This window comes from Melopsittacus undulatus, chromosome 1 (assembly GCF_012275295.1).
Source record: "Melopsittacus undulatus isolate bMelUnd1 chromosome 1, bMelUnd1.mat.Z, whole genome shotgun sequence".
In the NCBI taxonomy this organism is placed as follows: domain Eukaryota; kingdom Metazoa; phylum Chordata; class Aves; order Psittaciformes; family Psittaculidae; genus Melopsittacus; species Melopsittacus undulatus.
The window spans coordinates 32,861,266-32,881,980 of NC_047527.1; the positions used below are offsets into that span (position 1 = coordinate 32,861,266).

At 38.6% G+C, this 20,715-nt stretch overlaps 1 protein-coding gene across 3 annotated transcripts in view; it reads left to right on the forward strand.

Moving 5' to 3' along the window:
* The window catches only part of STAU2 (staufen double-stranded RNA binding protein 2), a 168,699-nt gene that overhangs the window by 57,536 nt on the left and 90,448 nt on the right, over nt 1-20,715 (forward strand). For all 3 annotated transcript variants that reach the window (XM_005150805.3, XM_034065075.1, XM_034065140.1), the window contains exons 8-11: nt 3,643-3,855; nt 7,392-7,529; nt 10,869-11,000; nt 17,243-17,303. In XM_005150805.3, the coding sequence (XP_005150862.1) occupies nt 3,643-3,855; nt 7,392-7,529; nt 10,869-11,000; nt 17,243-17,303 (544 nt within the window). The remainder of the gene's footprint in view (nt 1-3,642; nt 3,856-7,391; nt 7,530-10,868; nt 11,001-17,242; nt 17,304-20,715) is intronic.

Sequence of the window (20,715 nt, forward strand, 5' to 3'; positions counted from 1 at the left end):
TGTAAGAATTGTTAGAATAGCTGAAAAATGGTCATTTTGCTTCTTATTCCCTCCTTGGCAGTAGGATAAAACCCTGCTTTTTCAGTTTTTTTGCAACGTATGTGGTTTTTATTTCTGATTTGTGAGTAAGGAGTTGGGAGAGCTGAAAGGACATCACTGAAGTCAACAGCTTCAATTATTAGAACATGTTGGAATGTTTTAGGTTGTCATTTTATTTTCAGTAAAAAAAGGGAAAATTACTTTGGATTAGAGTGCTCTTTCTTTAGAATAGCAAATACAGTAATTTTATTTTATTTTATTTCTTTATTCTCAGTATCAGTAGTGAGGGGATAGAGTGCCTGAACAGGTAGATTTTCTGCTCCTCCATCTCCTTCCAATGTTCTGGGAAAAAAGAGTTGCAGTTCCTTGTGTCTCAGTCTTATCACAGTGAGGCAGAGATTCTGTATTTTGAAACAGGAACTAACTAATTTGCTGATGCTGGGAGACTGAGCAAGTTCTCAGTAGGCAGTCTCACACCCATCTAGCTCCTTCTCTCCTGGGGATTAAGGCTTTTAGACTGGATGATGGACATACTGAACAGCTCTTGTTCAGGTTTTGCGTGATGGTCAATCACTGTTCCTTACTCCAGTTTTAATAAAACATACAGCCTTATTTTTTATTTTTTAACTGGGGAAATCTGGTATGCCTGCACAGCATATGGAAATATATTAATATATTGGTATTTTGAAAGCTCTTAATAATCACTGGATATAGGTGACATGTTTTTGTAGACCTGCTTTTTGACTACTCCATTATTGGTTTCTTTTTTATGTCCATTTAATCTTGTCATAATCTTTTGAATTTCCTACCTGGAGTTTCATTAATAGATGAATCAGCATTGCTCTTTCGTTGTAGTTGTACTGCTGTTTTTCATTTGTTAGCATGATTCATTAAATTGAGCCAAATTCACTTTTGATGTAACTTGACCTTAGATGTGTTTTGGCCCCATGTGTTTTCTCTTGCTGGCGTTATTCTTTAAATCTGTGGAACACAAAAAGAAAAGTGTATTGAACTGTCACCTTTAATCAAATTCTCAGCTTTAAATTAGTCATGATTTGGTCCACGGGTCGTGTCTTTCAACTGAGGAAATAGTTTAATGTACTAATGCACATAGTGCTCTTGCACAGTAAAGGCTGAATTTCTTTTCAGTGTTTTCTGTCCCAAGGCTTACAGAACAACTGTTTGAAATCATATGGAGTAAAAAGATCTAAAACCTGGGGCTAACCAAAAATGCTGTTAGGTAAATATTATTTTTGTTAAATTACCAAATTTGGATGGTTAGCTTGATCCAGATCCCATCTAAATCCTATGGGGTTCATTCCATTGACAACACAGACTTTTTTTCATTTACACACTAACAAAGAAACAGTTTTGAATGTTTTCCAGGCAATTATTTACCTTGTGTCACATACTAAAAAGTTTAAAAGATGAAAAACACACCCGAATACATTAGTTTTATATTAAGAAATACATTTTCATGTATATGAAAATATAATCAGGTTTTATATTAACATTTTTCTACATCTACATATATATTTGTGTGCGTTTATACGAATATGAGAATTTATATGAAAGTTATGTTTTAGGAACTCAGCAGTTATATTTGTTTAGCATGTTATTTTGTCCTTTTTAATCTGATCACTATAGACATTCTTATGTTTTATTAATACATTATATTGCATGTAAGTAGAAATATCTATATAATGGTATTAGTAAGACCACAAAAAGATTAAGGACCTTAGTAAGGTTAATTTAGGCATGTTTTCCAGCCAACATGTTGTAATACCCGGAGAGCAATGTCCAGGGATGGATTAAGATATGCCTTTAAAACAGAGAGGGAAACGCTGCAGTGAGATGGAGAGGTTCAGCACTGATATGAAGCCCAACTGTGCCTGAGAGAAGGAGATCCTGGTGCTGGGCTTGTCCCAGCTCTGATGCAGGCAGTGCAGCTTCCTGAGGCTCAGCTTGGGTCCCAAAAGCACTTCTACCTTATCACATGGTGAACATTAGTGGGCACCTTTGAAGTGAGGCAATCTTGAAAACGCTTCTGAAATTATTACCTGGAATCTTAAGTGTGGGAACACTGCTGGACTGCAACAACAAAATCCCATGCTGGCACAGATGTCGTCTTATTCTGGGAAAATGCGGACAAAGTTGTCTGTTAATTTTCATTTTGTGTCTTTTTAGTGATAAATGCTGTGGTAATTGTGTATGCTGGGTGAAGTTGCCACAAAAGAGAGCTTAAAAAAGAAATACAAGCCTAAGGAGACCTCATTACAGTGTAATAGCAAAACTAAATAATGCAAGGGACATGACCTTGATAAAAAGAACCTTAATACAAAACATGTTGTAATAATATTAAGGCTGAAGGTTTCAGCCTGTTAAAAATGTAGTTATTACACCAAGAAGGCCGTAGCACCTTTACTTCAATTCCCTTGCACTCAAGCATTACATTTCAACAAATGGTTTGATGTAATTCTGCCTACTGAAAACATATGTATTTGTATTGATTTTGAAGATGATGCAGAGATGCCTGTCAGATGCTCTAATGTCTCCTTATGCACATTACATGTAACAAAGATTAAATTAGGCAGTTACTTCCGCCCATCAAACAAAATAACTGAACCTTTTCCCAAGTGAGATCTCTAATTCCTGATAGACATTGTCCAGACCAGTATAGGGTGCATACATGAAGAGATGGCTACCTTACCACTTGCAGTGCTGTGATTTGTTGGTGAATGCATACTAACAGTACAGCCTCCTAAAGGAGATTGTGGGTGTATGTAAAAATGAAGACAGAAAAAGAACTAAAGGAAGGTACATTCAGAACTTCTTCCTTTTTTTTTTTTTTCAAAATTATTGTAACTTTTAATGTTGGAGAAGTACATAAGATTTTTTTTTCAGTGTCATCCTGATGTGTTTGGAAGGGAATGAGTAAATGAATCTTTTCAGAACTGATGGCTTTTGTGTGAGTTGTGGTATTGCTGGGAGGGACAGCTGAGAATCATGGAGGTGAGAATGTGGCAGGCTTTTAACTGTATAGGATATTGCTCTGGGTTGTGTTCTCTGGCAGCCAGGACAGCATAAAAATACACACCTCTCACACTGAAGTTTGGGACTGTGCATGAGGATCCTGTTTAATGATAATAGAAAAAAAAGATGAATGGGTTGAAGTGATGCCATATAAATCCAGTATTGAACATGTTTTATGTAAAGAAATAGCCAAAGTGCAGTTGGACCTTCATGAATTTAATTTCTCTAGTATGTGAAACACATTGCAAGGAAAAAACCATCAGCCTTGGTCTAAATATGCCTTCTTGTTGTGTACTGTGTTATTGTATAAATCTTGTTGAAAACATAGGTCTGCTGAACTTTCTGGGAAACACTGAACATAATCGATAGATTTGCTTTGTCTAATTAGCCTTAATTTTCTGTCCTCAAGTGTGATACTATAATTAATGTTTGTCCATATTTTATGGAATGGCATCTAATGCCTTCAATTAGTAGGAAAACTGCATTAGTAGTTAAGAACATTGCAGAGATACAAACATGAAGTTATATTCTTGTAGAGTGATTTGAGTCAATGTTACTTTCACTTAAAAGGTGATTAAAGAAAGTGGACCTCCTCATATGAAGAGTTTTGTTACACGAGTTACAGTAGGAGAATTCACTGCAGAAGGAGAAGGCAACAGTAAGAAACTCTCAAAGAAACGTGCTGCAATAGCTGTCCTACAAGAACTTAAGAAACTTCCTCCTCTTCCTGTGATTGAAAAGCCAAAACTTTACTTTAAAAAGCGTCCAAAAACAATATTGAAGGTATGTGTCCATCTTTGACAGAATTAAGAATGTTTGCTCAGACTGTAACAGTTACTCAGATTTAAAATCAATAAAGGCTTATTTCTCGTTTTCTGTCAATATTGTTGTTTGCCTGTGCCAATATCCCTGTGCTTTTGTAAATTCTGAGAATGCTGTGAAATTCTCACACATGATAGATTGTAAAGTGCTCAGCTTAAGAACTGAGCTCACACTGAAGTCTTCAGGGGTTTGGTCCAAGTCTAGTGGAGGATCAAACCCTTCAAGCAGCTCTGTACAGCCACGTGAAGTTTTAGCATCATCTTCTTTGGGAGACCCTACTAAGCATACGTGATGGTTCTCTTCCTGGTCTTTTCCCCATCCCCAGTTTAAAGAGGAAGAAAGATATATGAAATACTAGATATACAGAGAAAGAGTCCAGCTTCCTCCACTTGTGGAGCTGGATTTGGGAGTTTTGTGGCTTCAACTTCAATTTAATTTTTGAAAGTTTTGAAGGAGTATGTTGACATCTCAGCCTACTGTGCCACTTGCCAAGTGCCAAAGGACGACACATTTTCTGTTTCAGGTGTCTGTGTTAAGGTTAACGTGTGTTTGAAAATGCTCTCTAGCACTTAAATATAGATAGAAAATGCTGAAAATGGGAGACCAGCCCATGGAGAACTTGCAGACTTTGCACCCTCACTCCATTAAAACATACCCTGTCTCAGAGGCTATTAATATGCTTCCTGCTGCACTGAAGAGGCTTCCTTTAAAGGCTCTTGATTTTTGAGAGCTCAAGCCTCATAAGTGGCGCTTTTATTCTTTGTGGCAATAATTTATTGCTACTTCTACAATTCAATCAGTCTGCAGTGACTAGCCTTATTTTGTCTACTCATCCTAAATTCATAACAAAACCAAAGGGTCATCTGAAGTAATTAGTCTTCCAAACGATCTAACCAAAGCAGCCACACAGTGTCCATGTGTGAATCATCACTACCTGGTCTCAGTACTGAACAGCTAATTAGATTAACATCGTTTTCTGAATGTAAAAGACAAGGCTTTGGAAATGGCTGAAATCTGCTACATTTCATTTAATTTAGGAAGTAGCATTTTGTGAGGAAGTAGTTAAACTCTCTGTACATGAATTTCTATTGTCTGGCATGTTGTCTAGCCATTTTGGTATACGTAAGGGTACATTAGTGTAGGCTTTAATACTCATTTTAGGTCAATGTAAATAATGATAGAGAGATACTTTCTCTCTGGTTTTAGAGTCACTTTTGTCCCATACTGTGCAGATCAGGAACCTTAAGACTAGAATTGCAGAAAAAAACAGGAAACCTTCATGTCCAAAATCTGTACATCAGAGTATAGTTTCAGGACCTAAATTTTATCTTTTTTTTCTGTATTTGCCTCTTGTTATTTAAAAAAAAAAATCTTCAGTTTTTCTGAATTATGCCCATGGCTTGCATAATATGGACATATGGACAGTATTACACCAGTATGGCTTGAACTCCACCCTCATCGAGTGTTATATTGATAGATTGTAAAAATAAGTAAATCAATACTTGCTTTACTAGAAGTATGACCATTGGAAATCTGTATACTCAGTACATGGAGTGCAGAGGAGTGTAGGAGCAGCCAACATAAAAGCCATTTAAAATAAGCAAATACTTTGGAAAGTGCAAAACTGGGTTGGGAAAATCAACACAAAGGTTTCCTTCATCATCTTCCTCTTTGCCTTCAGAACAGAATGAGTGATTTGTCAAAACAAGCTTGGTTGATTAAATACCTGTCTCCTGCTCTAATTCTGAAGATCTAATTCTCGAACACGTCCAGGAAAAAGTTAACATAAAAAATTATTTAATGGAAAATCATCAGCATTAATGCAGCTGCACGATCTGAAATGGCTGTTGGCTCTGGCAGTCTCATTTTGGAAAGATTTTCTCAAGAAAGATGCTAAGGGTATAAGAATGTAAAAAATACCTCACATTACCACGTACCATTTACCATTACAATTTTACATTGAATTATCTGAAGTTTGCCAAGTTAAAAGAGATGTTAATAGTCAGAATAACCTGGATATGTAGAAGGTTTTTATCTTTTGAATAGCCAGACTCCTGAAATCCTTTCACTATGTCCATTTCCTTTTAAATTAACCTGCATATGTTTTGAGTGTCAAAAAAAGTGACAACACTTATTTTTATTTGTATGTATATTTGTGAGGCTGTATCTTATTGCCTGCACTTTATTTAGCCTGCTCTGCATTTTGTCTCTGCCTGGCTTCTTGCCCACACAGCTGCCCTTGTGCATGACATTGTCTTAATTCTTTCACCTACATCTTCTCTTAACAATTTCAGCAGTTACACTATGTAGGATTTGCTGCACAGCTTTCTCAATATAATATCTCTCTCTGGTTTTTGCCTTCAGTTGCTGATCATCTCTTTAGGTTCTGGACCACTTGTTTGCTCTTATTTGGGAAGTTCAAACAAGCATGAATGCTGATGTTATCCTGCAAATGGCTTCATGAAGAGGAAGTAGCTCAATAACATAAAACCAATTCTACATTCAAATGTCTTTTACATTTGCAAGTTCATTCTTTGTGTTACAGTATATAAATTAGTTAAATATGACTTCAGATAATTTTTTTAGATCTTAATTTCTTTGTATCAACCGCAAACAGATATTTTCATAGCAATCTGCCTTCAGAGAGCATTTGCTGTGTGATTAATAACATATTAAAAAGAATTCAAAACTAAATGTTTTGTAAGGACTGCAGTTTTTCACCTGTCTGTGAAATCTTGGACAGATCAGTCTCTCAGTCCTTTTGTTTTCCCTCCATCAGTTTAATTCCTCCACCGGACATACATTTTGACATGTTATTGTAAGGATTCATCTGTAGAGCATTTGAAATAGTTTGTGGGTGGCTCACACTATGCAACATTTCTAACCATTGGAGTTACTCATCTCTAGCTTCACTACGTAACAGTTTTGTGAGGGTGAATTCCTGTAACACAAACAGAGAAAACCTTCTACACCTTTTGTTGCATGGTAGAATGGAAGGCAAGAGTGCTGAGAAGGAAGGCAGGAAGCCTGAGAGAGGCAGCTTCCTTGTTAAATGGCAAATCTTTTTAAGTCCCCTTGTAAATCCCACCTCAGCATATGGCATACTCTGGCACTGTAGCAACCTATTTTAAGGTGTTAAGGGGAAGGTCATAGAAATAACGCAATAAGATGCAATTGACTGATGAACCCACCAATTTTCGTCCATCCCCATAGGATCTCCACAGATACATGAGGGTATTAGTAGCTTACAGATACTAGTTATCCACTCTACCTGCAACAGTGGCAGACAATAGAGGTATAATTTTTGCAACAGTTCTGTGCTTGAGGATTCTTACCTTCTGTCTCAGAACAGATCAGATGATGGGAAGGAGTTTACTTCTTATTTTCTTAAAGACAGTATTAAAGAAGAGGTAACCCTCGTAAATGACATTGCAGCAGCATAATAGTTGTATGGATATATGCTGAAATAATGGTTCTTTCTTTTAAATCTGTTTTAGACTGGACCAGAATATGGTCAAGGAATGAATCCCATCAGTCGTCTGGCACAGATCCAACAGGCCAAAAAGGAGAAGGAGCCAGAGTATGTTCTTCTTTCAGAGAGAGGAATGCCTCGCCGTCGAGAGTTTGTTATGCAGGTATCATCTGCCATCACATTAGAGATAATGCCCTTCCTATGTTATGTTCAAACTCAAGCAAAATGGTGGCATAATGTCAAGTGGATCTCCCTGTGTTTAGCTCTTTCTTTGCTTTATGGTCAGTTATACAAGAAATAGAGTACCAGAAACCCTGTTTAAACTTTCTTCTGAAACAAATGGCAATTAGGTTACATGCTTTTTAGATGCTTTTGTTGTAGCAGTTTTGCATTTTTTATACTCCTTATTTTTGTTACACCTGATGGTTTTATCACTTGTCTTTACCTCTGATGGTTCAGGATTTTTTTACTTTTACTTGTCTTTTTGAAAAAAGTGTGATTTTGCTGATCAGAGGATTGCAATACAGTCAAGTATTCTGAGATATAGATATGAATATCTCCCTGTTACCAAGCATTTCAGTTTTTAAAATAGTGTTATAAATCTTTTCAGATTTTCAGTTTCTTTGTGGCTTTGTTCATATCTGAAATATCACAAAACCAAACTTACATCAAGTGATTTAGCCCATCCAGTTAAAGGCCCTGGACCTAATACAGAAACAGTAGATCATTGATGCTTCTTTAAGTTTTAAATGAAGAACATGCACAAAGATTTGATATAGCCTTGATATTTTGTTAGATAGCACAAGAGCAGGTTGAGAAAGATTAGAAACAGGAAAGAGTTCTTTACTCTTGTGTTTTCAGTCATGGGTAGTTTTGTGCCAGAACAATTCAGAACAGCATACCTCAACATGTTTTGACTTGTCTACAAACCACACCAAAATGTCGCTTCTGATCACAAGCAGAATTTATGATGTTCCAGCACCTCCTTCCCCAGGAAATTAATTATGTTTTCACTTAAATCTTTGAGTCCCTCCTTCGTGTTTATCAAGATAGGCTAGCAATCTTAATTTCCTTGGACCTCAGTGGTCTTTCTTGATGATATGTTTGTCTCTGAAACAAAAGAAGATATTGGGATCCTTCTGTTGCAGAAGTTGATTTATGAATATAAACTTGGATTTCCAACTTTGTATGCTACCTGAAAGTACTTGAATAAAGAGTAATTCTATCACAGACAGTCCCTTTTTCCATGCTTAGACTCCCATGGGAGCGTCCGCAGTTAGAGATGGTTGCTTGAGGCGTCAGAAGATGACTGTGCAATACAGTCCAGTATTAGAAGGATGGGCTGGGATTTTTTTTTTCCTGTTGGAGGACTCTCAATAGTGGTAAAATCCTTGGTTTGAATAAAAAAAAGGATGTTAAAAGCAGTGAACATGGAGAAGTCTCTCCTATCTAAGAAGACTTAGAAAAGTCAAAGAAATTCCATACAACAGTTGCTTTGCTATGAATACTTTTAAATGCTTTAGCTCCATTTTCCCCCCTTTTGTAATATTTTCACACTGAAATCATGCTCCTGTTTCTCCCACCTTCAGGAAGTCTCAGTGAATTCATTATGACATGCAAAGAACCTTATCAGGATAAAAAGCCTTTGTATAAACTACTTAAACAATGTTTTCATTTAATTTAATTGAATGTGGAAGTAAAATATCCAGAGATAATATGTTCATTTTTATCTGTCACACAAAGAGCAAGTTTAGATGTGATGAAATGGATCCAATTACTTGTCCTGACTACTAGATAAACACAAGAAAACCTCTGATGACATTAGTTGGTGTTCTGTTCCCAAAGTTAATTTCAGAAAGCTCTTTCTCTTTGTAGTCAGACCTTTAATCCTTGATAGAGGTTTTCATAATAGCTAAACCAGTTTTACAGGTCTGAGAAATAACAGCATATTGATTTATTGTGAGCTATGTTATAAATTATCATTTTGTCTTGTCCCATTAAAGTCCCTCAATTTTATTGCATATAAATTTGTAGCACATAGTCTATTTTCTATTTGTGATCGTGGAACTGCGTAGAAGATAAGGTTTACATTTTGAGATGATTAATGTTTCTGGTTTAGGTAGACAAAGCTTTTCTGCATAATTGTATATGTATTTAGAAGGGATATTCATGATCACTATTATTTATTTACATCCTCTGTGTTTAGAATTAATAAGTATTTGAGTAAAGAAAAATCAAAACTATGAGGAAAATATATAAATGATAATTTGAGGAAAGTGAATAATTATTGTATAACATCAATTACTCAATTTATTGCTATTATTTATTTAACAAGTGTATGACTATTTTTACAATACTTTTTAAGCTCCTTCCAGACTGTTTTAGGCTATTTTATCATTCTTGTTTTATTTTGGTTTTCTTTTTTTAAAGCACCTCGAGGTAATACACTTTCTTAAGAAAAAATCTGGCAAATAAAATGGCTTAATGCAAAGAGTGAACTATACCTATCCAAGAGCTATGAATATTGCATAAGTGAATAGCAATGACAACACTAATATCACAAACCAGACACATTACAGCTTCAAGAGTTTAAAAGCCAAGGAATTAGATACTATGGAGAAGTTTTTTATTGTGAGGGTGGTGAGGCACTGACAGTGTTCAAGACCAGGTTGGATGGGGCTTGGAGCAGCCTGGTCTAGTGGAAGGTGTCCTTGCCTATTGCAGGGGGTTGTAACTGGATGATGTTTAAGGTCCCTTCCAACCCAAATCATTCTATGAATAAGCTAGAGCTTCACTCTTTGTGGATATCCATTGTCTATAATTTGCCTTTATTCTGAGATTTTAATTTCTCTTAGTTTTATGAAAGGCATCTTGTTTGTCAAAACCCTTTTGTGCAGTACAGGCCACAAGTCCAATGAGGAGACTTCTTTTCAAAGATAATTTTGATAAAAGCTTGTCAGGTATAAGTGCTGAAGAAAGCAGACCCAGCCCCCATGTTCCTTGCAGTGCCTGCGACAAAGTGGGAGGAATATGAACATGGTATTCATCTTTCTTTAGAAACCACTCTAATTTTAATCTCCAGGTCATTGTTTGTCTCTCCATTGTTCTGGAATCTGTTCCCCGATGATGCGGGGAGCTTCTACAAGAAGGCAGTGCTTCTACAAGAAAGAGCAAGCACAGATCCTACAGTGCTTTCTTCCTGTTTAAGGAAGAGCGGGGAAGTTGTTCAGCGGGGAGAATGGGGTTAACAGAGGCTGGTGGAAGAGAGAGACAGAAAAATGTGGCTCTTTGAGGTATGAGTTTGGGGACCTTCTGAAAAATTTCAGCCAGCTCCTCTGTGTGAAGCAGTATTTGTAGTCCCCTTTTGCACTGTTCTTACTTTTTCAAGATTGTATTTTCATCAAAAGAGGCTGACAGTTGTTGGTAGGTCAGCAAGATTATTACATCTGATATTAAGAAGTCTTACATTTGTTGTGATTATGATCAATGTTTTCTTTTTAAGGTGAAAGTAGGCAATGATATTACTACTGGAACAGGCCCAAACAAGAAAATAGCTAAAAGAAATGCAGCAGAAGCAATGTTGCTACAGCTGGGTTACAAAGCCTCTACTCCTCTTCAAGACCAGCCAGAGAAGGTAAGGATCAGTTGTTAAAATGCCCACATTTTACCCTTGTCTCGAGTTTTAACTGTCTCAGCTAGTCACTCAGTAAGAATGGAAGCTTAACCATGTACACCCCCTCTTTTAGGAGGTTGCTTGTCAGAGATCAGCTTTTGTTTAGCTACAGCTCTATAGCCACACTTAGTAGTGTACTATTCTAAGAGTAATTACAAACAGAAACGTAGTTCCATAGGATAGTCTGTATGCAAAAGCGTACATGTGACATGTGTGTCTATTTCTACTTACCAATCAGGATGAATGCGCATCTTGCTTTTAATCCATTTTTGACATCCAGAGAGCACTGAGAGGAATGATGTTAGTAATTTTCATACATGAAGCAGCCATGGTAGTCAATATTAGTCTTAGTGTTGCATCTTCTGTTTCTCTCTTCTTTAAGAGGAGCTGCTCGATGTATGCTAGTCATACTCACCGTCACTATGTTCTTCACTGTTCTTAACTATACTTAGTCTTCAACAAGTGTGCCATACTCTAAACCGAGGCACTTGGAAGCTAGATGGTGTTCCTAGTGAGAAGAAACTGTACATTCATAGCTGTTTTAAAAAAGGCTTATGACAGAGTCAAATGATAATTCATTTTCACCAGAATGCTGAGACTTTTCTGCTCTAGAAGATAGTTTCTATCAATTTTTCTTCACTGCCAATTTGACCAAACGACTTTTTAAAAAACAAAGCAAAAGAGAGAAACTCAGGTTTTCATTCTTGGACTTCAAACTGGCTGAACTATTTTTACTCACTAATTTTCAGAGATAAAGCCTGAAAACATTCAGCCCACAACATAGTTGCTTTGGAGAGCTCTATGCAGTGGAAACTTGTGGTTACATTAAAAAAATAGAGCAGCTGCTTCATTTCCCTGCATTTATTATACCATTGCCTAGAAGTGCATTATCTTAAAAAAAAAAAAACAGATTTAATTACATGCTTGCAGACACAGATATCTTAGAATTGATAGGAAAGCATACAATGGCCTGCTGTTACTCTGAACACAATGAGCAAACATGATGCAGTATCCAAAATATGTGAACTACTCAAATTTTATGTAGTGGTGGTATTCAAGATCATAGAACAATTTTTTATAGCTTTGTTGGGGTTAAGGACATAAAATATCTAGAACATCTGGCTTTATCTTCTGTATATAATAGACTGAGCTTATTTGCAGATACTGTGCTGGAGAGGAGAAAAAATAGCCTTAGATGTCTACCAATTTGAGCATTGCAAAATTCTTTCCATATAAGTTGCACAATAAAGATGTACCATTAAAAGATACTTGTTTCTCTCTTTGACTCCAAAATGGGGCCCAATATAGATTAGCTGACGTATCAGGTTGGCATCTAAATGGACAATTTTCACTTGTGTTATTTCTGATGCTTTTAAAAAAGGCAACTTCTCTATCCCCTGCACCCCCCACATTCTTTCATCCTCTTCTCCTCCCTTCAAAAAAAGAAGAACCAAAGTCAGATTTTTTTCCTTAACCTCAGTGAATAAAATGTGACTATTCATTGTTTTAATGAAGACCTAAGAGTTTTACAAGAGCCATTCATGGTGCTAATGGCAGCACAGGTAAATAGGTAATCCGTGTAACGTAAAATGTAAAGGCTCTGCTCTTTTCTGAGGTATTCAGATTGCTGGAAGAAATCTGTAATGGTTGTGTGAAGCCCTGAGGAGAGAAGTTTGATAGTGCCCTGGGAGACTTTTTGCAGCTATCAGAACTTCAGTTCTATGTGTGAAAATGTAGAGTTGTGATGTCTTTACTTTTTCATGCTTCTATCTTTTCATTTCTTCTTGTCACTTTAATTCTCTTAGGCAGAGGAAGACCAAAATAGATTGCATTCATGTGAGACAGCAAAACTAAGGATAACTAAGTGAATTCTTCTTAAATTCCCCATCACACTCAAGTTAATAAACAGTAAAAAAAGATGAATAAGGAGAGTTGAAAACATTCTCATATTGTAGCAGCATACTTGTACTGAGTTTCTTATGTTACGGATGCACAATATGGATTCACGACAAAAAACATGCTGTTGTAACAGGCAGCAGTAAATACAAATATGTTTAAGGGACTCTGGAGTGTAGGTAGTTTTTTCATCAATCCTCTCAATCAAAAGGAGAGAGTTTCAAAGGGTCAGTCAAATCAGGCAAATCAATATATGGTTAGAGGACGGGTACCACAGGCAGGGGTTCAGCTACTTGGACCATTGGACTCACTTTGAGAAACCTGGTCTATTGTGGGCTGATGGAGTTCTTCTGTCAGAGAAAGGGAAAAGCATCTTTGGTCATAGGCTTGCCAAGGTGGTGAAGGGAACTTTAAACTAAAGTAGCCAGGGCAGTGGAACCTCAATCCATCCAGCTCCTACCAGTTTTATGCCAGTGCCAGCAAGAGTTGCCCAGAGCCTGGAGAGGGATTGCAGGTCAGGAGGAGAGCATCTGAAGAGAAGCACAAAAGAATTCCACCAACTCCATCCAGTAAGTCAGCTTCATCAAGGGCCAATGAACATAGCATGGGAATAAACAAGAGAAGACAGAGGTGTGCATACACCTTCAGGGCCGTGATCCTATTGGCATCACAGAGACCAGTGGATCACCTGGACTGGAGTGTTGGAATGGAAGAATACAGGCTCTTCAGGAGGGACAGGCTGGGGAGATGAGGAGGAGGATGCCCCTTCTATATCAGTGACCAGCTGCAGTGCACAGAGCTTTGCCTGGGGATGGATGAAGAGCCAACCAAGAGCTTATGGGTCAGGATTAAAGGGAGGGCAGGGGCAAGTGACATTACACTGGGGGTCTCCTACAGGCCACCTGACAAGGAAGACTGAGCAGATAAGGCACTCTATATACAGATAGGGGAAGCCTCATGTTCGCAAGCCCTGGTCCTTGTGGGTTACTGCTTGATACACAGCAAGGTGTAAGCTATCCAGGAGGGTCCTGGAATGCATTGATGATAACTTCCTTCTACAAGTAATGGAGGAGCCAAAAAGAAGAGGTGCCATGCTGGACCTTGTTTTCACCAACAGTGAAGGGCTGGTGGGGATTGTGAAGCTCAAGGACAGCCTTGGCTGTGCTGACCATGAAATGGTGGAGTTCAAGATCCTCAGTGCAGTGAGGAGGGCTCACAGCAAGCTCACTACCCTGAATTTCAGGAGAGCAGACTTTGGCCTCTTCAAGGATCTTCTTGGTAGAGTACTATGGGATAAAGATCTGGAGGCAAGAGGGGCTCAAGAAAGATGCTTAATATTCAAGAAATACCTCCTACAAGCTCAGGAGTGATGTGTCCAGATGTCGTAGTTTAAACCAAGTCCCCCTACTCCCGGAGAGTTAGGAAGGAGAATCCAAAGAATGTAGCCCCCACGGATTGAGATAAGAACGGTTTAATAGCTAAGGCATAACACAAAACCCCTACTGCCATTTACTACTACAAATAATAATGATACAGCAAACAGCAAGTGAAAAGAATACAACACCCCACCAACCACCGACCCATAAACTCACTCCACCCTGCCTGGCCGAGCACCGCGTGCTCCCTCCTCCATTTTCCTCCAGAGCTCTACCCCTCCAGCTTTCTCTTTCCCAGTATCCATCCTGGGTATCACGTGCTATGGTATGGAATACCTCATTGACTAGCCTGGGTCAGGTGTCCTGTCTCTCCTTCCTCCCGGACTCCCCTCCTCCACCTGGCTGGAAAAAACCTTGAACAAAAACACCCTCAAAACATGCTCAAACCATGACACCAGACAAAGTGAAAGTCAGGCAAGAATGCCAGAGGCCTGCACAGATGAGAAAGGAGCTCCTGGACAAACTCCAGCATAAAAAGGAGGCCTACAGGGAGTGGAAGCAAGCACAGGTGTCCTGGGAAGAATGAAGAGAAATTCTCCAAGCAGCCAGGGATCAGGTTAGGAAAGCTAAAGAATTAAATCTGTCCAGGGAGGTGAAAGGCAACAAGGAAAGCTTCTACAGGTATATTGGTGATAAAAGGAAGATAAGGGAAAATGTGTGGCCCCTCCAGAAGGAAGTAGGAGATGTGATTGCCAGAGACATAGAGAAGGCCAAGTTACTCAACAACTTTTTTGCTTCAGTCTTCACTGGCAAGTGCTCCAGCCGCACAGCCCAAGTGGCAGAAGGCAAAGATGGGACAAGGAGAATGAAGAACTGCCTGCAATAGGTGAAGATGAGGCTCTAGACCATCGAATAAACCTGAAGGTGCACAAGTCCATGGGACCTGATGAAATGCATCTGCAGGTCCTGAGGGAACTGGAACTTCAAATGGCCAAGCCACTGTCCATCATATTTGGGAAGTCATGGCAGCCTGGTCTCTTTTCCGACTGGAAAAGGGGAAATGTAACCCCCATTTTTAAGAAATAAAAAAGGAAGACATGGGGAACTACAGGCCAGTCAGTCTCATCTTTGTGCCTGGGAAGATTGTGGAGCAGATCCTTCTGGAAATTATGATAAGGCACATGGGAAAAAAAGGAATGACTGATGAAGCCTACATGCCTTCACTAATGACAAATTGTGCCTGACAAATTTGATGGCCTTCTACAGTGGGGTTACAGTGTTGGTGAATAAGAGGAGAGTGACTGACATCATTTACCTGGACTTGTCAAAGCATTTGACACCGTCTTGCATGACATCCTTGTCTCTAAACTGGAAAGACATGGGTTTGGCAGACAGACCACTCGGTGGATAAGGAATTGGCTGGATGGCTGCACTCAGAGTTGCAGTTAATTTCTCAATGTCCGAGTGGAGACCAGTGACAAGTGACATTCATCAGGGGTTGGTATTGGAACATCTGACATCTTTGTTAGCAGCATGGACGGTGCAATTCAGTGCACCCTCAGAAATTTTGGTGATGACACTAAGCTATGAGGTTCAGTGTACATGCTGGAGGGAAGGAATACCATCCAGAGGGTCTTTGACACCCTTTAGAAGTGGGTGAACTTCATGAGGTTCAATAAGACCAAGTGTAAAGTCCTGCACATGAATGGGGGGAATCAGAAGCACAGATAAAGGTTGGGCAGAGAATGGATTTAGAGCAGCCCAGAGGAGAAGGACTTGGAGGTGTTGGTCAGTAAGAAGCTCAACATAAGCCAGTAGTGTGCACTTGCAGCCCAGAAAGCCAACCGTATCCTGGGTTTAATCAAAAGGAGTATGACCAGCAGGTCGAGGGACATGATCCTGCCCCTCTACTGGAGTGCTGTGTGCAGTTCTGGTGTCCTTAACATGCAAAAGGCACAGACCGGTTGGAATGAGTCCAGAGAAGGACCACAAAGGTGCTTCAGAGGACTGAAGCACCTTTCCTATGAAGACAGGCTGATAGAGTTGGGCTTGTTCAGCATAGAGAAGTCTCCAGGGAGACCCTAGAACAGCCTTGCAGTACCTAAAGGGGGCCTACAAAAAAGACTGTAGGGACAAGGACTTTTTACAAGGGCGTATAAGGATAGGACAAGGGGTAATCCCAGTGAAATCTGAAAAGGGTCATTCGCTTCGCATTCAGACAGCAGATTGTCAATAGATCCTATTTCATGAGAAAGCTCAGACATTTTTGTCCACATTTACGTATAAATCTAGAACACCACCATCTTAATTACTGTGGAGACTTCAGGAATGACTCCATTTTTAACTTCTGTGTTAATTGCTCCCTTTCTTTGTCAGAGTAATACCTGGTGTTAAACATAATCTAATTAATTTGAAGGCAATTAGCTTCTTCAAAAAAGTCTATGTATTAAAATCAAATGGAAAATTGCAATCTTTTTTTTTGCATCCACTTCGGTAACTAAAAGTATTCCTAGCAAGTAAATATTTTAAAATTATACCCAAAATACTTTACAGTGTTTATGCATTCTTTCATAGACAGATATTAGGATCTTCTCATTTTAGAATATAATTTCTCTCTTGTATGTGTATGTTTTCAATTGAGAGCTGCATAAATCATTTGATTTTAAGTCTGATTTGGTAACATTGAGTTGAGCCTAATCCTCAGGGAAACATTTATATTTCAGTGTTAGGCAATAGTTGTTAATGTTTACTCATGAAGGGTACATTTCTCAAAGAAGGCAAAAATTAAGATGTCTTAACAAAATTTTGTGAGCAGATGTGGCAATCCCAAGTCATCCTTTTTAGGATCTTTCAACTAATTTATAAACATGAGTGTTCTGTTTAAGGAGTAGTTTGCTCTTTACTTATTTGTCTTTTTTCTACCTATTTCAGCTTGGAGAAAACAAGAGTTGGAACGGCCAGAATGCTGGGTTTCCTGAGCCAACAAGTAATAGTAAGTATTGCTTTCTAAATTTATATTTATACTTAGTTCTCTTTGTCTCTGTAGGAACTGGATTATTAGAGACAACTGAAATGCTTTTTGTAAATATTTTAGGGGTTTTATTGCAATTAGGTGAATTAAGTCTTGAGTATCCTCCTATGAGTGTAGGTATGAATGAGTGCAGGAACAAGGAGATTTTTATTTAGTCATTGAATAATTAAATCCTTCAGGTTGTAAGGAATTTTTGGAGGTCATCTGAACTGCCCACTCAAAGTAGGGTCAGTACAGAGTTCAGACAGGATTGCTTATGTCTTTTTTTTCCAGTTCTCCAAAGACGGAGATTCCACTGCTTCTTTCGGCAGCCTGTTCCAGTGCTTAATTTTCTTCACTTTGATTTGTTTTCCTTTTATCCAAATCATAACATCTTCTGTTTGTTTATGACTATCATCTCCTGTTCATCTTCTACATACCTTAGTAATGTGCCTGGCTCCATCTGTTTGGCAACCTCTTTTTGATATTGGAAGGCTGCTATTGGGTCCCCCACAGCATATCACTGTCCTCTAAGCCTGATCATCCAAACAGATTTTCATCATCTATGTAGATTCTGTCATTGCTTGGATACAAGGATGCTGAGGGAGGCACAATGTCAAAAACATTGCTAAAGCCAAGGTAAATAACATCCTCTGGCCTCCATTCATGCATCTAGTCATTTTAGCACAAAGGTAATCAGGTTGTTGAGGCTGTTTTTTATCCTGGGTAAATTCATGCTCATTGTTCCCAATGGCTTTTTATTTTTATTTTTCTGTTTGTGTGCCCACCAATGGCTTTAAGAGGAATTCCTGCATGATTTTCCCAGGGACAAAGTGGGGCTGACCAGCCCACCTTTTTTTGATGATGATGCCGCCTTTCTCCAGGCGTTGGAGACCTCTCCTGATCTCTATGACGTTTTGGAAGATAATAGAGTGGCCTTGCAATGACATAAGCTTGGTGACTCAGCACGCTAAGATATATCCCATTTGGTCCAATGGACTTGTATGGGCTGAAAATTTCTCAAGACATCCCTGACCCTGATCAGGTTCTGCTACTGGTAATTCCTTTCTGCCATGAGCCATGTCTGAAGACACAAAGGCCCAGGTGACCTTGCTAGTGAAGACCAAATTCAGTTTTATTGCAACAGGTAATGAATAGGACAGACCTTTGTGACCTTATAGCTAGGTTTTTGCTGGTTAGAGTGGTAAAAATAATATTTCAATAGTACTTCCTTCAGTTTTCCATGAGCACTGGATTTTTCTCTTGAACTGTGTTGAGTTCTGGACTTCTTAAGAGTCCCAAACATCATCTTCCTTAACTAAAGATGCGCTAGAATCATAGAATCATAGAATAGTTAGGGTTGGAAAGGACCTTAAGATCATCTAGTTCCAACCCCCCTGCCATGGGATGGGACACCTCACACTAAACCATATCACCCAAGGCTTCATCCAACCTGCCCTTGAACACTGCCAGGGATGGAGCATTCACAACCACCCTGGGCAACCCATTCCAGTACCTCACCACCCTCACAGTAAAGAATTTCTTCCTTAGATCCAGTCTAAACCTTTGCTGTTTAAGTTTCAACCCGTTACCCGTTGTCCTATCACTACAGTCCCTAAGGAATAGTCCCTCACCAGCATCCCTGTAGGCCCCCTTCAGATACTGGAAGGCTGCTACAAGGTCTCTACGCAGCCTTCTCTTCTCCAGGCTGAACAGCCCCAACTTTCTCAGCCTGTCTTCATATGGGAAGTGTTCCAGTCCCCTGATCATCCTCGTGGCCCTGCTCTGGACTTGTTCCAACAGTTCCATGTCCTTTTTATGTTGAGGATGGACACACATAAGCTGTCTTCCATTTTTTATCTATATATGTCTGAAGGACATGGTCCTAAAAGCAGATTTTAAGGGGATCCAGTATTGTTCCAGTATGCATCTAAAATTTCCAGTCAGACCTGGGAAATAATTTCTGCTTCAACTTACACAAAAGTTTGCTAGTATTTAATTACTCTTGGATTTAGCACATGTCATTGTGCTTCCCTGAAAAGAAGGTTTCTACAGGTTCTAAGACCTTCTTATTAATTGCTTCCTTCCAGCCCTGCCGTCAATCCCCATCAGTCCAATTCTAAGTGATCTCTGTTTGTGTTGTCAAAATCTCTAAGGACATGGCCTCTGAAACATCTTCAAATGCTAACATTTTTAAACATTAACATACAGGAGTTTGGAACAGCAGAATAAGACATCTAGCTTTTCTCTCCTATCCCTCCAGTGTCTTGTAGCAGATATATCTATAGATGACATCACAACCATCTATTACACCAACAAGAAAAAACAGTCCTTTTCCCAGGCTTTATCTGGCAAGAAAACTTTGGCAGTTATACATGTGACTCCAAATCCAGAAGGAAAACACACAGGCAAACTCACTCAACAGGAGACAAGATCAACACAAAAATTATTTTAAACCTGTGCTGACCAAGGAACTTGTTTTTCACAGATTGACCTGCTCACAGATGTTTTTTGCAGCCACCACAGGCGATGGTACAGAAACAGGTTTTCATTCTGGGGTGCTTTTCTAATGCATGAAAGATATTTCTAGATACTTTCATTTACATTTGTCTGATCTCCAAGTAAATTGGAAATCAAAGAAGATGTGGCTATCATGTTGACAGACACAGAGCATATATTTCTCATAGTTCTGTTCAGACACCACTGTGCTTAATCCCCTAACTCCTTTTTGAGGGTTCCAATTTAAAGGCAACATTAATAATAAACAGCTGATAAAAGGGTGTAATTTTTCATTTCATAGGGACTGTGCTATCCTTTTGCAAAACAGGAAAGCTTTGAATCCAAAATGTTACCAACAGGCATATATTTTTTTACTGATTTTTTAACTCTCCGCCTCTAAAGGGCCTTTTTCTTTTAGGGTATTTTCTTTAAAATTTACAGCATAACTGTGATTTTCTGTGATAAAAGTCATAAGAGGAGGATGAATATGTAACAGTTATGTAAAGAACAGACCAGTCTTTCTTCACCTTGCAATTTCATCCATGATTCATGGAAGACCTAGAAAAGCATTTTTCTTCTCTAAATGTGGTATCATTTCTTCCTGAACAAATTGCTAATAGGTCATTTTTAGTTTATCATTGAAACATCTCTTGGTATTTCTAAACTGAAATGGCCTTTGTCATAGAAGTATGAATCTGCTGTATCAATTGGCACTCTATTAAAGTTTCCCTTTGCAGGCAGATACTCTTTTTTTGTGTGCATAATACACTGTTTTCATCTGAAACTGTGTGAAATAAAACTGGAATAGTAAAGTGAAGTTGTACATTTTAATACAGTAAACAAAAATCATAACAATCATATTTTAGTACAGTAGAACAGATTTCATTGTAGCCTT